The sequence below is a fragment of the Hermetia illucens genome, chromosome 4 (genome assembly GCF_905115235.1).
Source record: "Hermetia illucens chromosome 4, iHerIll2.2.curated.20191125, whole genome shotgun sequence".
Taxonomy (NCBI): domain Eukaryota; kingdom Metazoa; phylum Arthropoda; class Insecta; order Diptera; family Stratiomyidae; genus Hermetia; species Hermetia illucens.
The window spans coordinates 99,201,480-99,218,024 of NC_051852.1; the positions used below are offsets into that span (position 1 = coordinate 99,201,480).

A 16,545-nucleotide genomic window follows, 5' to 3' on the forward strand; every position below is an offset into this window, starting at 1 on the left:
GATGCGATTGCCATTCAACCGCTCGTCAAATACAGAAGTTTCTGCCCTTAGGGTAGCATACACTTCAGCCTGAAAGACAATAATATATTGCCCTAATGGAAAAGCCTACTTACTCGAGAGGTAGACTCCTGTTCCAGAACCTTGTTCTGTTTTTATGCCATCGGTGTAGAAGACTTCCATATATCCCGTCTTGGAAATCTCTGGGATTTCTCAATATTCTCTACACTTCAGGGTAACTTCTATAGACAGATGTATGGGGACCCAAGAATCAAGAGGCATATCTATATTATATATATCCAAGAGCTGCAAGTTCAGTAATGCGTGTAGAGCTGCACCGGATGATGCCCTCATGGTATCGGTAATATCTAGACACACAGTTCTTTGGAGGCTGGCTAGTTTGCAGCTAGTTTTTACTACGGAGGTCCTTTTTTAAGATCCTTAACAAAAGCTGAGCAATCGCAAAGGAAGTGCCTGAGGGTTTTTCCCTCCTTTCTGCAACCTCGACAGTGTAGTGTATGCAACGTCATCCTGTACGCATTTGCACAAGTCTGGCTCAAAAGCTCCCGTGATCGGGTCTTGCTCCAGTAGGCTAAATCCTCATTGACTTGATGCAGGTGATGAGCACTCGCCACCTGAAATCAGCGGCTTTTAGGGAGTGCGAGTAGATTGCACCTTTCACAGTCGTAAGCGGAACGTAGACTATGCACGTCGAGGGGTTCTATAGCCATATGGTCGGCAATCCAGAGAGTGAGTCACTTTCAGCGTGCTGTAGGCTGTTCAGCGTCTCTACGCTGCTCACTAGCCATTGAATACAAAGCGTGAATGGGCACTTGACGTTTTGTATCTAACGTTACGTCTGGGTTTCAAATCATGCACCAGCCATCAATACCCATAGTAGTTCTAGTATCGCCATTACCAAGTTGTCCACATACGACACACTTGACAACGCTCCTGTTCAATTGAAGTTGTAAAATTTCCCCAAGTGACTTATATACAGAAAATCTTTTTATAGTTTAGGTGATCCTCGATAATTAGCAATTTGATAATCTTACCCGACTGGAGCTCCAGAGTATCACCATAAAATTCAATTCAGGAGCCCTCTGGCTATTTAAAATGGGTTCCTATATTCCTTAGTTTGAACCTTGCTGATTCTCGCAGGTTCGCTGGCACTTTCAATGTTCAGATAATGCATTACATGTATCTTTTCAGGCCTATAGCTTGAAGCAGATCATGAAGACCTCCCTGGTAAGCTTCTTAAGGTTGGACAGAAGTTTATTTTACTACGGTCTTAATGTCTATTAGCTGTATTTTGCAGGGCACAAGCTGGTGTAGGCAGTTTCGAATGCCTTTTCCAAAGCCTCGAGCTTTGACTCCTGTTCGTCTGTCCTACCAATATTACCATTTAGTGCACAGATGAGTTTCTTCTTGATAACTTGACCAAATTTCCTGAAGTCGATCCTCCTGGGGTGTCAGAAAGGGTAGGATCTCTACAACGATATTTAGACTGAGAAGTATCCAACTGAGATCCAAGAAGGATCACTAGCCAGATATTCTTAGTTCTCCATCCTAAAAGTATCACTGTCGATTCCCAACCGTCAAAGTCTCCGAACTGTTGAAATGGGAGGTTAGTTTACTGCCCCTGTTACCCATCGATAGGTTTGTGTTGATATGTAAATAAGCTAAAGAGAGACTCAACCCTTTCGCTGATTTTCAAACTACCCTAAAGTGGATATCTGCATTGGTGTCGTAGCCTAACAACCGGTTGGTCTTTTCGTTGCTATGATGGATGTTAAATATTCTAGTTCTTGTGGAGGAATTGATTGGTCATGAGCCATGCAAGTCGAGGAAATATACACGTTCTTCGTTCTCCCCTGTTTCACTTTAGGTAGCTGGAACTCAAGTCCGAAGACAGAAAAGCGTGCGGGCTCTTTCTGACGGGACCACATGCCGTAGGTCTGAACCGGTCAAGGCCTCTTGTAATGAAAAATACATTGGGGTATTTATTTTGAAGCTGATGGTCCAGCCTCCATCCGAAACCTGAATTAATGTGACGTTGATGCCTTCCTCGCGGATTAGCTAGGCCGCGTTTCGTGTGTGCTGTAGGATTATCAGTGTTACCCGCAGTATGATAAACATGCGTACGGAGTCATCATTTGCCCGCGAACAGTCGATCTTCATCTCTTCAAAAAACTCGTTGGCGGCATTGACTAGGCCCATTTCATTGTCTGGTTTCACGGAGCGGAACACTTTCACCTTTGCGTTCCTGACTCCGACCCGCCCATTATGGTCCACCTTTTGCAGGCCTTCAGTTCGGAGAAGAAAGAAAGGGTTGACTGTTCACCGGAAGCTCTCCCCCTCGATCATCACCCAATCATCCATGGGGAGTCTGGGGGTTTGAAGACTCAAGAAGTAGACGGATTCTCGGCAGTCAAATGCGAATCACCCCCTCCGATCTTCTGGGAACCTTCAGCGTTGTGCACGAATCGAGGAGAGGAGGAGAGAAGAAGTTCCTTGGAGAGCTCTCGCATGCTATGAAGTGAGTCTACCTAACCACTAAGGAGGAATCAGAGCAGGGGATGCATCCCGTTGTTCTCCCTTGTCGTCCAAGAGATGCTCAATTACCAATCTCGGAATGCCTGCACTCAATTCTGATCTACACCTTCGGCGCCAGTTTGCCACGGAATTACTTTTCACTAGTATCACCCGTAAATTACTCTTGGCCACGCCACTGAAAGGTTTCACAGCTCGTGCCGTGTTGGCCGTTGCTGTTTCACTATTTGCAGAGTTGTTGACGTTCGTGCCCATGGACACTTTTCTCTTCTTGTTTTATTGTACGACCCCATCCTGAGATCGATTGCGCTTGAAAGGGGTAGGTTTTGCCTTCCGCTTGTTTCGTGTTGTATTCCTTTACAATCGCCTGATTTTAAGGGATTTCATTTTTATCCCGCTTACTTTGGTTCCTCGTGTTGTATTCCTTTGCAATCGTCTGATATTAAAGGATTTTCTTTTTACCCCGCTCATCGACAGTTCCGGTCTCTACATTTTTCGTAATCTTGCTCTTGAGGCATTAGCATTTCTTCTTCTCCTTCGCCGTCCGGTTTTGGTTTATAAAATTTCAGGACATGCCATGGTCTCACGAGTAATCCGGGAAAGATGTGGCTAGTTCGACCAACAAAGTAGAGATTTCACTTAACACCTAAGGCGCCCAAGGTATTCAGAGTTCGCATATTAAAGACCAAGCTCCTCAGTGGGCATGCAGTCTTCGGCATATGCTATTGCGTCTTGCATTGGGAGCCTGTTAGCAACTTTACCAGTGTAGGGAGATTGGTTGAAATATACTCTAATGACCTACCGAAGCAAAAGGTGGAGGTGTTCTTGGTCACCAAACGCCAACCGTAAGAAAAAGAATACGACTAGTATCCGTGGTGCGGACAACATCATCCCCGAGAAAGCAGCGAAAAGTTCCGCGAGCTATTGTACTGGGCTCCTATAGACTAATTTGCTTAATATTATAAATTGAACTCAGGAAATTCAAAATTGTGTAATCTATTCTACTTTCTCATTAGCAATACACAATCATCGACTCATCAGATTTAGAACCAAAGACATTTCTCTCCGATGTGGGGAAGATCCTTCGAAAAATACCAAAGCAACTTTTCGTACCGACTTGCGACGAAGTCAATTCGCAGACTGAAAACACTGGAGCTCCGAAACGAAATCAATTCGAGGACTATGTGGGTCCGAACCAAGCGAATTATTATTCCATCAATCCAACGCACCTTCGTAATGTTTCTGAGCTACGAATCCAATTTGAAGGCGTTGGTTATGGGACCTTCACTGTTTGTATGGTTCAGGGAGTGAACCAGTGTCAAAGCACCGCCATACTCGAGGTGCTTCTATTTAATATAAGTCAACCTTGCCAAAGTGATGACGTGAAGACTTGCTCGGATATCAACTTTTCGGTAGAGTTAGACTCATCGAATATACGCTGTACCGGTGAGTTTGGTGGTATCTTTTGGCCTTACAGATTATCTAATCATTTTGCATTGTCCTTCCAGAGGCGGATTGCCGTTATCCTGACCAAGTACGCTACTTGGTCACGCTGCATAACATGGGGTGCTCTACCGACGGTGCAAGTCGTCCATTCAATTGTGCTGTGTTTTTGTTACTAGCTTTAGTCATGTTATTATTAAATGTTTAGTAGGTGCTAGAAAAAATATACCAAAAGACTTTTTATGTTTATAAAATGTTTTGTTTTAGTGCCTTTTGGAAAGTGGGCATATTTAGGATATAATGGGAGTGGAAGACTCTACTCAGAGCATTTCCTTGCGACCTGGGCGGCTACGCTTTCCGAAGTCTACGAATTAAATTCAATTACCTTATTTGGTTGAAGTAATAAATGTCCTTTAGGGAGGGAAGGAAATTTACCGTTTTCCACGGGGCTCATTTCACATCCTCTTCGTGTAATCGGGTTGAAACCTTCTCAATCCCTGACCTCCTTTTTTTCTTGACACACAATTGGGTTTTTCCGCGTAATACTCGTTCGTTTTCCTTTAACCATCCATTTTTCAACTTTTGTCCGGCTCGAACTTCCGTAGTATTCACAGCGCCCATATGAGGGAGCAACCAGCATAAATCTATCACGCAAATGAAAAAATCGATAAAGTGAGAATGCAAAGCAGTTTCCACTGCATTGAATAGCCGGTCTGAATACGGCTGGACTCAAGATGTAAAATATAAAGCCAACGCAGTACTGAACGGGCTTGAAAATGGTGCCCGGGAAGGAGGCCAGCACAACACATTTAAGTAATTTATCGCTGCCGCGACTATTTACCTCGGAATTAGGTCATTTAGATGTAACCAGGAGCAACTTAATAGAGTAAAATGAGATTTCACTTTTGGGCATGACGATTCAGGAAGAGAAAGTAAACCTATTCTGGCAATACGACTGGTTGGAAAGTGGGTCAGCTCTGGACCGAGACAGGAAGTTCTTGAAGTCCTTGGAGAGAGAATGAACATAATAACGAATACTAAATGTTTATACACCTATGAATTATGGTATGTGTGTTTCCGTTAGTTATTTGTAATAGCCATTAAACACCGCAATTGTACTAAATAAAATTAGCGATCTCCATGGTAGATTCTGTATTGAATTGTATAATAGTATTCTGTATTGAATTGTAGTATCGGAAAGAAACAAAGCCATAAAAGTCAACTCCAGAGAGAATATCACTGCTAACACACTGTGTAGCTGTTTGACATATTCCAGTTTGAATCAACTGCATTTGATGGAAGTGTGATTCAAAGGAGCCTTTAAATACTCGTTAATTTGTTGACTCCTGCTTTCCTGCTTCATAATATATTTTTAGACCAGTGGTCGAAAGGTAGTATTTGTCCCAAGGCGAACACGTAGATCCCTAGCCACGCTGGGGCGCAAAACCCGAGAACGCATGCTGAACCAACACCAAGAGCTTAACTAACAAATCCTATCTCCACTTCTACTTGGTAATCACTGGGAGTTCTTTAAAAAAACCATAGACGAAGAAGGAAGAAGTTCAGCCTCTCGCGTCTAAAAGAATGACAAATTGTGGGAACTGGCCCTCCAGATTGGGAGGCTAACAACCCTACATAGGAACCGATTATTACATTGCCCCAAAAGGAGCCTCAGATTGGCTTTACAACGACAGACCGCGCAAAGGTTGTAGATACGATTTACACATTATCTCATGGAACGAGCATTGCCCGTACAAACTGCTGCTGAGTAGCTTTCAGTTTGTATAGGTAGCCCAGCGAGTATCCTGTTCCCAAACGCAGACAATATCACAACGTTGCAAGAAATGCAATAGGCAGGCACTGGTTTTCTGGAGAAGAGTGACTGTACCATAAATGGTAGTAGCCAGGCAGTAAACCTTATGCTTGGAGTAAGTTTTCTAGTTAGCTAGAAAATGAAATCTGTTATTGGCTTTGAAACCATAAACGAACGGCTATGCACTCTGCGCTACTCAGGCATATTTCGCTGAAACGTTCTTCAACTCCCCCAAGGACTGCGCGAGATTCCCGCTGCTCTTGAAGCGACCTACTCGTCGGTCATCTCTGGAGTGTGGATTTCACTGCAAGGCGCAGGCGGCAAGGGAATTGTTGCCTCTCCTTAATGTGTGACCTATCCACTGCTACTTCCGCCCTCCGATCACATCGCGTACAGGTGACAGGCCTGTTCGCAGACCAAGTTCTTCGTTTGAAATTGTATCAGACTAGCGTATTTTGATGATACAATGCAGACAGGTGTTGGTGTTGGAATTCCGAGTAACAATGGTGGCCACTCTCCAAGTGCTACTCCTACATATCAACATAGAAAGAACACTGCTACACAGCTATCTCAACTTGATGTTGGTATTGACCAAACTGTTTTTCCAGATGTTACACGCGAAAACGGATCTGGCGCTGTTAATGTGCCGGACAACAACCAGTTCGGCACTACCATCGAAAGAAGCCACGTTTCCTAGATATTCAAAAAAATCGACGCCTTCGATGTTCTGCCCGTTATACAGATTGGGAGAGTATGATGACCCATCAGACTGAGAACCTAGGTTTTGCTGAGCTTTATTTTCAGTTCAGCTCTACCTACCCCTCTTTCCAAATCTAGAACTATTTCGCCAAGTTCCAGGAGAGACCAAACAGATATCATCAGCATAGCCGATTGTTTGAGGAAAGATGTCATAGTCGATGTTCATGCCCATTAAACTCGTTCATGTCCTCTGGAGAAGACAGTGTGAAGAACGTCACGTCAGTAAGAAGAAACAGTATTGGTGACCAATAATAATAATCGTTGGCGCAACAATCCATGTTGGATCAGGGCCTTGAAGTGTGTTAGAGCACTTAATTCAAGACCGTAACGGTACACTAGGAGGCAATGTGGTCAGCATTGCGCTCGCCCGAGATTATTACCCTGATTTGACTCAGGTACTCATTCACAGCTGAGTCGACTGATGTCCGACGTCAAATCACGATACAAATCCGACTGCCACCAGCGAGATTTGAACCGCGATCTTCCGTACGACAGCCTTGCGCTCTAACCACTCAGCTATCCGGACAGCATTGGTGTGACACATTGGTGACCAATGCAAGAGGAAACCAGCCCCTGGTCGATCAAGCTTTCGAGATGTTTTTTGATGCTTACCAGGATCATTTTAGCTATAATTTTTGTAACGGCAGGAAGTTCGCAGATACCCCTACTTGTCACACTAAAAATGGGTGTCCGTCTTTGGAATACTAACGATAATCTTCGTCTTTCACCCTCTGGAATCGGATCGGATTGCCAGCATTTCCATTCGAACTGAACAAACATACCTTAAGGAATTGCAGGTGCAGCGTTAAATAATTTTACAGTGAGACTTTCGAGCCGAATGGCTTTATTCCGTTTGATTGCATCGATTGTCGAGATGATTTCTCTTCTGTTTGAAGGAATAGTCCAAACCAGTTTCAGTGACTAATCATTCCACCCATAAGAGTGGAGCTATGTGGTCATCGTGGATGAAGGGTCGAATGTTAACGTCTTTGAGTGCAGTATAGACTTCTGAAATCATGCGCTTGGTATCGGACTTCGAGCATATCGCCCCCGCCATCACTCGCAGTATTCAATAGAGTCTTTAATTAATGGAAAGGATCATTCATTGATCTGCTTCCATGATTTTGTCTCTTCGGGACCAACCTGCGTAGCATCCGAGAAAAAACATCTTTGCTTGCGGTTCAGTTCTCATCGAGTAACTCTGATGAGGATACTCAGGGTATCTGCCATTCGCAAGATAGCAAGATAGCTCTCCCACTGTCGGACGACAACCGGATTATGTAACCGGTTGATGTAGAATTTGGGTGGTCGCAACTCTCCAGCCCTGCGAGAAGTGTCGGACGTAATAAGCAAAAGAAAGTAAACGACTATCAGATGGTGATTTCCTTCGAGGCCGATATCAGTGCCTAACTTGTTACGCCCATCCGGAAGACAACTCTTAAGTCTACGGCTAATCGCAAAATGGTCAATTTGATTGCTGGAACGATTTCGGCCAGTTGGAACCCAACTGACACCACTTCCTCACTATATCGGAAGTCGCTGGTGTATAGCACTGTAAAATTGTAATGTCCCTTAACCTGGATCGGACTCTTGCAATTAGAAGTCTATCAGAAACCGGCTCCCAGATCTAAAGAGCGTGCCTTGCAGTTGCCGTCAGAAACAACCCGACACCAGATTCACATCTACTACCACTTAGTTTTCCAGAGCACAAAACGATATTGCCACAAGAGGGAGAGGAATACTCTCCAGAGACCTAAGATTTTGCTTCGCGTGGCACCAGAATGCCCACCTTCTGGTTCAAGTTGGAGAAAGTGAATACGAGTAAAGTTTTGAAACTTGAAAGTTGCTGGCGCACAAATTTCTATCCGTTTTTGTCGACCAGGTATGATATCAATATATTGCTCGGGGATTTTTAAATCCCGATTATTATTATTAACCACGTATTAATTGAATGACGATATCTTTCGGAATTGATTAATTTGAGAATATATGAAGGAGCCAATATAAATTCGGACCATTATTTCGTCGGCGGGTCGAATAAAAAAATCACTTCGATGTAAAACGTAAAACGATGTAAGGGTATATGTGAACCGTGCCTTTTGGACAGTTTGTAGTCACGGGTGAATGACTGTATTCGAACGGAGACTCAGTGATACCTGGTTGCCTCAAGGAGTAGGCTTGACTTTACTGTTTTTGGTGGCTATTACACCCAAGAAGGGAGAGGTTGGGAAGTTAAGCAGAGGAGCCAAGTCCAGGGTTGATCAACCGCCAACACCAAGCCAGCTAATGTCTTTGATTGGCACAGGCTAGCAAAGTGCGTCTGAGATTATTATAACAGACGTTAGGAAAAAGAGAGGCGATAGTATATTCGCCTAAGACATACAGAGGCTCTTAACAGGGTTCAGGATAGACGTAAGTCTTCAACCCCAAATCCGAAATCAAGAGGGAGAAAAGTACGGACAGTTCACAGGTAGGAGCTGGTATCCGACTGTACTAGGGAAGACATAGTGGAATCAATTAGGACTGAAGTCCCTAAATTCCCACGCTGGAAGGGCGAACAGGATTGTCGACATGTGCTGGAGATGATAAATCAGGGGCACACAAGCTGACAATTGACTAAAATTCACTGAGGAATAGGATAACTGGTCCTCGAAATATCCATATATTGGGCATACAAATTCTTATTCAGCATTTCAGAAAAGCATTATTGGTTAGCGCGATGTCAACCCCTATCATGACATCTGGAGGATGAAGTGAATATCTTCTCGAATTTATCCGTAGTAATAGCCTAGAAATATATAATATACGAAACACACAAAATTTGTGACCAGCACTTAGCAAGAGGTACCAAAAATCTTCTTCGAAATCGCGTCCCTAAGCACACGGAGCATTCCCGAGTGGTTTAACCCTACTTAGATGTCCAGAACAGGATCGACGAGGTGGCGTAGATTCTCCCCGTAAACCATCTCCGCTGGGCTGGCCGCGAACTCCTCTCGCTGGGCTGTACGTAGGCTGAGGAGGACGAATGGCAAGGACCGCGACCACGACGGATCGTCGCAAGATATTAGAGCGACCTTAAACGTCCGGTGCCAACGTTCCAGCATACCATTGGACTGTGGATGGTATGCAGTAGTCCTATGCCATTTAAAGCCAAGCAGCCTTCGTAACTCCGCGAAAAGAGTAGATTCGAATTGCATTCCCTGGTCTGTGATGATGACGGCTGGAACATCAAAGCGTGGAATCCATTTTCGGCAGAGGGCCTCGGTACATAAGTGCGTCGTAATATCATAGAGAGGTATTGCTTCAGGCCACCGCGTCGATGATTGTGAGGCAATATTTGAATTCGTGTGAATCTCGGAAGGGGCCGATGATGTCGAGATGCATGGTGCGAAAGCGCTTGGTTGACCGATGGAACGCACTTACTTCGCTTCGAACGTGTTTGTTGATCTTGTACGTCCAGCACGCGATGCACTGTCTGGCCCAAGAATTTACGTCTTTGTTCATGGACGGCCAGAACTATTTTTCAATGACTAACCGGTTCGTCGTCCTGATGCCTGGGTACACAAGATCGCGAATCGCTTAGAATACTTCCCTGCGAATGAATCACCTGGGTCCCTTATTTGAGGTCTCGCAGAGTAAGTAAGAGTTTCAGCCGAAAATAGGAAACTACTTGGATTTATATTTGGAATTTGCCTTCAGGCTCTGAAGCTCTGCGTCGCCTTTTTGTGCCTCGGCGATTGCCGTATAACGGACAGAGGCGGGGACTGTGACTTCCGAAATTCGAGAAAAAGCGTCTACAACAACATTGTCTTTACCAGACACATTTTGGATATCAGAAGTAAACTGGCTGGTATAACTCAAGTGCCTAAGTTGGCGAGGGGACGCTTTGTCGGGTTTTTGTCTAAGCGCGAATGTAAGGGGCTTGCGGTCCGTGAACGCAGTGAACGGCCTACCCTCAAAGGGGAAACGGAATTTTATTTTATTTTACAGCGAGGTACGCGCCGAGTAGTTCACGATCGTAAGTACTGTAGTTGCATTGAACTGGGTTGAGCTGTTTTGAAAAGAAGCTCAACGGTTGCCAGATTTCATTCACCCGTTGGTGCAGAGCGGTGCCTACCGCGGTATCTGGGGCATCGACGAACACCGCTAGGGGAGCAGCTGGCTGAGGAAATGCCAGCAGTGTTGCCTCAACAAGCTGTTGTTTGACTATCTCAAACGCGTTGAAGGTCTCAGCAGACCACGCATGCTTCTGCAGGAATCTGCATTTTTCAGCGTTATATAGGATAGAATATAGGTCTATAACTGTTTGAGCGTTCAGACACCTATAATCTCCGCATGGCCGCCATTCGCCGTTTGGCTTAGGGACCATAGGAACCGGAGAGGACCAACAACTGTTTGACGGTCTGCAGATACCCTGTTTCATCAAATTTTCAAACTCCCTCTTTGCAACAGCAAGCTTCTGGGGTGAAACAGGACGCACCTTTGAAAAGATTGAAGAGCCGGTAATATTAACATGGTGCTGCACATCGTGCTTCACCGGCTTGGAGAAACTCCTTTCCGCAGTGATGTTGCGAAACTTTCAGAGGAGTGTGTGAATGCCATGGTTGGCAACATCCTTAAAAATTATCGAGAAAATGTCATCTCGGAAAGTAAAAATCTTCCCTTACACCTGTAACGAGGTCTATTAAGGTCTTGTTCTGCAAATCAACCAGCACCCCATAGTGACATAGGAAGTCTGCGCCTAATATGGGGATGCTGATGTCCGCTAAAATGAAACGCCACGAAAACGTTCGATGGAATCCAAGACTCAAGATGCTGAGTGGAGAAAAATTTGCGGCCGCTAAACGCAGATATTGTGGAATAAAGGTGTTCGAACGGTGCACGGGGAGAACCAACACATCAGCGCCCGTGTCGACCAGGTAGCAACGTCTGCTTAGGGGGTCGAACATTGTAAGGCGACGTGGTACTGTGCTTCGGGTAGCCGTCGCCGAGGAGCGTGCCTAGTTTTGTGTTGCGCTAAACGTGCATTTAGTCGCTTGAGTTCCGTATTTTCGATGGTACCAACAAACCGTCAAGGCCGATGAGGGTCCCGGAATAAAACTACCCGAATGCCCCTTTCGGGAAGCAAATTTCGGCCGTAATTTCCGCCCAAATGCAAAGTACCTACCGTCGCAGCGAGCTTGACGACCGCGTCCGCCAATATCGCCACCATCGATTTCAGCTCTTCGTTTTCACGTTTTAATAAAATGTAATAATACTTAAAACTAAAATCTTATTCTAAAAAGGTAAAAAAGCGACGGTAACTGAAGTAACCCAACATTGTATATGATTGAAGCTGCTTCTTTTTAGTTTTCACTGGTAGACGGACGTGAACTGACTTTTCATCTAGACTGTTGACAAAATATCATTCTTGACATTTGTCTAGCTAGTCTCATCTCAGTCCGTCAGCTGTTTCTGCGGCCACTGAATGCAGCGACGGAAGCGAATTCAGCGAATTCAGTGAAGCGGGTCAATGCTGCCAGCTAGTGGAGAACTGCGTTATGAAATTGCTTAGCGCAACCTGGATGAAGTGGGGTTCCACAATTAGTGTTCTTTGTGATTGACGTGTCAGCGAACGTCTCAAATCTAAAACTTACCGCAATGTCGTCCATCCTGTCGCCCCTGTGGCCGACTATAAAAGACAATGAACGGCGTCTTGCGGTAATGGAGACGAAGATGTTACGTTAGGCTACTGACGTGACAAACCTTGATCGCATCCGAAATGGGAATATCCCCTATCGATAATGGGTTTCCACCGACCGTGAAAAATTTGCGAGTGAGGTACCTTCAATGGTATGGTCATGTAATTTGTGCTAACGAATGTTCATTTGCCAAAATTGATCTGACATTCATCTTCATCCGTTTCCCAACCTTTTCAATTTCCGTCGCAGCCCATATATGTCTTCCCACAGATTCCATCAATAAATACAAGCCCTTGAGATTCGCCAACAATCTACACGTATTTTCAGTAATGAGATCTCTACTCTTAAAACTTAGCTTGGTTACATGTAATAAATAACGTGTTGGAAGTAAGTCCCCATCTTAATCTGCCGGCATTCCACGCCTGTGTCCGCAATACCATTACAAATTACAATCCCTCGCACAAATTTCATGAGAGATTACATCCCACTAATCCTTAATGAAGATTGAAACTCTGTGTAACCAATAAACCAACTATTCTAGTTAAATTCAAACCCAGATATCTATTACGTGTCACCCTCAAGTTTCCATTCACGCATCAACAAACTGAATGGGGTTAATCGAAAATGAAAACAATTACTCGGTGAATGTTCTCGTACATATCGTACCCCTCCATTCGGTTCGAAACCCTTTGACTGTTCATCTTCCCCCAACCCAGCCCCTCTGACATCCTTGCTATCAGAAATCATCCTGGGGTATCACTTCAATAAGACGAAGGACAACAGCAAAGATACGTTGACTATTGAGGAGCTTCTCAGAAAGGATTTCTTTTGGATTTCAATAAATCATGTTAAACAATGCGATTTTCTTACACACGCACATCTGCACGTTCATTGCGATATCATATGGGACGTGAACGCACATTTAAACAAAACGATTGGAAATGCAGAGCAGCATGAGTGAGCTGAAGGGCAAAAAGGATACAACTTCAAAATTTATGGGGTCAAACAGATCCTTCGGTCTTGTCACCCTCCTATCTGTGTGCAAGATAACGGGGGTGTGCATAAATGAACTACGGGTGAAAATATTTATGAAATGGAATGGAGCAGCGCTGATAGGATTTGTAAGGATGAAATAAAATTGACGGATGGAAATGAATTTTTCAGAAAAACCTAGGTAATCTGAAAATATTGAACAGTTCTTTTCAGAAAAGTTAAAGCAGATTTCAACATGTCTTTAACAGTAGATGAGAGTGTATATATGAACACTAAAGTTTCAATTTGAGTGATGAGTGGGTGGGTAGGTCGCTTGCAGAACCGATGCAACTTAGGAATTTTTTACGACTGAGTACTTGTCACAAGTGGTGAACTTCATCCTTCACTTCCTTTTTCTAAGTGCGTTCTTTTCACTAAAACGAATGAAACAACCATTTATCTACTCGAAACTTTTAAAATAAAGTTTTCGGAGTATTCTGCAAGTTTATCACACGAGTTGGATTGTATTCTGGAATCGCGTTTTAAATCATTCTCTGCTTGATCCTCGACATCGGTTTTGGGTAATCTGAATCGGAACTTCAATAGTACTGTCTGAACATCCTCAGTTCAACTTCCGATAGAGACAAGTACATACCTCCTTGTATGTCCGTGCTTGTATGAGTTGAGGACTCACCGCAGTAGTCCATTGTATTCGGATACCATATCTAATGAAATGGAGTCTTTTATGTGTCGCAGGATTTCCGTTATTGAATGTGATGCCATTCGTTGCAACTGAAGTACATCAGCCCGAAAAATTTGATGTCCAATGTGTCCATAGGCGGAGGCACTCACTTAGGAAATGTTCTGTGGATTCCGCTTTCACATTGTAAAACTCCCATTCTCACCACATGAATATGTAGTGAATCAAGGCTACTATACTTCTGCAAGTCTTCCCGCTTTTCGACAAAATTAACTTTGCAGTTTGTTTCTCTGGTTTGGATAAAAAAGTTGGGTTTTTCTAGCAGCATTTAGGCTCCCCACTTGTCCCTATCCTTGTTCCTTGCTCATCACAGTAAACAAATACCCACTATAACATATCTGCAAATACAGCTCAATTGGTTTCTACATTCCTGAACGATTTTCGAAGTGGTGAGAGGACTGCTCAACGTCTGCAGTGCATCTAGAATGTCACTGTAGTTGTCGTTTAATCGTTCTTCAATCACCCTGGCTACTGCTCTTAGGATCGCATACACACGTTGTAAATTGACCTACAGAAAAAAACACTTTTCGTTTTTATTTGGACGGTAATCTCTTGATCGACATCGTCCCACTTACTCGTGGCTGGCGATCAAACGTGAGTCTGTAATGGGACTCATCTGAAATGGCCCTTGCCACGACGCTCACCGGAGGTCGTTTGGTACCATCAAGACCGCGACAGCTGTCAGAAGCATATGCTCCAGAAGAATTTTTGGCGATGGATTCCCGGCGCGATTATTTGCGGCTCGTTGTGCCCATATCGCGAGCAGAATGTGGGCCCTATAGGGTCGAGTTGCGCTTTGCAACTTGAGCGCCGTACCCTTCAATTGCGGGGGAGATATTGGCCAGTGCCGCTTTGCCAATTTCGGCGCAACTTTGATTGTGGTTTTCAAATTGATTCGTTTCTGAAGACGTACGTGGGACTATGCCTATATGGCGAATGTGGGTGTGAAATTATCATATTTTGCAATATTCATCGCTCCAAACGATGCCATTTGAGAGTATACATTGTATTTCCAAATATACTGTAAAAAGTGTTTGGATTCTTGAGTGCAATGTGAGTTAGAAATGAAACTGGCGGGCGAGTCAGTGGTGGCAAATTGAACTTGAAGTGAAATAACACATCCCAGGCATTTTTTACTGAAACATACCTGAAAGAGGGGTTCAACATTGTTTTTCACTGGATATAGTTCTGTCGGATACCAAATGAAAGGTCTCGATTAGCACTTTTCGAAGCATATTAGTTTTGACATTATTCGCAAAGAGGAGAAGTGTGGGGGTTCAAAGACAATTACTTCAAAGGCTCATTCTTAGAAAGTACCGAACAATTTTTAAAAAATTATGGGGGTCCGAGCACGTGGTATCTCGGTTTCAAAATACTCTCCCTTACGAAATCTACTCAAATAAAGTTAATAATAGTATATTATTATATTTTGAAAATTTACTGCGAACCTGCCTTAAGCTCATACTAGACAATTCAGGCATTAGATAGACTTCAATAGAAAGCATCATACTGGAAATCCTACTATTGCTAACGAAGTGATTGTTACTCAAAATTGCTTCTTTCGGGGCAAGTAACTAAAAATTAAAATGTCAGTAAGGCGTCGAATTGAATATCGAGTATATTCAACGTATATACACTACGAGATATATACAAATGGAACAATCCTGTAGCCAAATATTCTTACATAACGAATCAACAAAACCTTTCATACCTGAAGCGCCGGGCTTCAGAGTTTCGATGGACGCTTCGCCCAATTACTGAAGGCGCCCTGGATGTCTACAACTGGAATTCCCTTCAGTGCGGTCGTCGTAGCTACTTTTACCGCCTTTAGTGTCCCATGCCGTGTTGCATTCTTCGAATTTTTGGAAACAAAAGGAAGTCCGCTGGAGCTAGACCTTGAGCGACGTTGCCACACCTATTTTGCCCAGCAACTGCTCATTCTTTGCTCATTCTTGCTTTCTTCGGGCGAGAACACTCTTAAGCACACCACTCGCCGCTTTGATTTGGGATCATACCCAAAAAACCACGACTCCTTTTATCACCCTTTTCAAAAATTCTGGATCTGTTCCGTAACGTTCATGAAATTCTTCGCTTCAACAAGCGCTGCTGCTTCATTTCACTCGTCAGGACTTTCGATACCATTTTAGCGTACACATTCGTTAAAATGCGATGAATGATTGTTTTTGGTATCTCACACCCCTCTTCAATCATCCGAACACGTCGGTGTTTGGTCATTTGTAAGATCGACGCATGTCCCGAGCGATCATTGTCATTGACGAACTCCCGCTCTACCCAAAACCTTTCGTGCCACATGAAAGTTTGGTTCTTTTTCATCACCCAATCACCGTAGGCTTTCTGAAGCACAAAATTTGATTGCACAACGTTTCTTCAAAATCTGGTCCAGATTTTTCTCGGTGCAGTAGGTACCACTGGATTCGGCGTAGCCCTACTCCAACTAATAGCTGAAGGTGGCTTTCACCGGTCTCGTTTTGAAGCTTAGATCCTTCACCAACTTTTCTGCTCCTTTAAGGTATTCAACTACAAAAAATCTTTCCTGTAACTTTCAG

The 16,545-nt window shown here is 43.9% G+C and overlaps 1 protein-coding gene across 1 annotated transcript in view; it reads left to right on the forward strand.

Annotated features, from left to right (window-relative positions):
* LOC119654365 overlaps positions 1 to 4,247 on the forward strand; it is a 35,258-nt gene extending 31,011 nt beyond the window's left edge. The window contains exons 9-10 of the mRNA XM_038059710.1: positions 3,567 to 3,996; positions 4,059 to 4,247. Coding sequence (XP_037915638.1) covers positions 3,567 to 3,996; positions 4,059 to 4,201 — 573 coding nt within the window. The 3' untranslated portion in view covers positions 4,202 to 4,247. The remainder of the gene's footprint in view (positions 1 to 3,566; positions 3,997 to 4,058) is intronic.
* Positions 4,248 to 16,545: the final 12,298 nt, after the last annotated feature.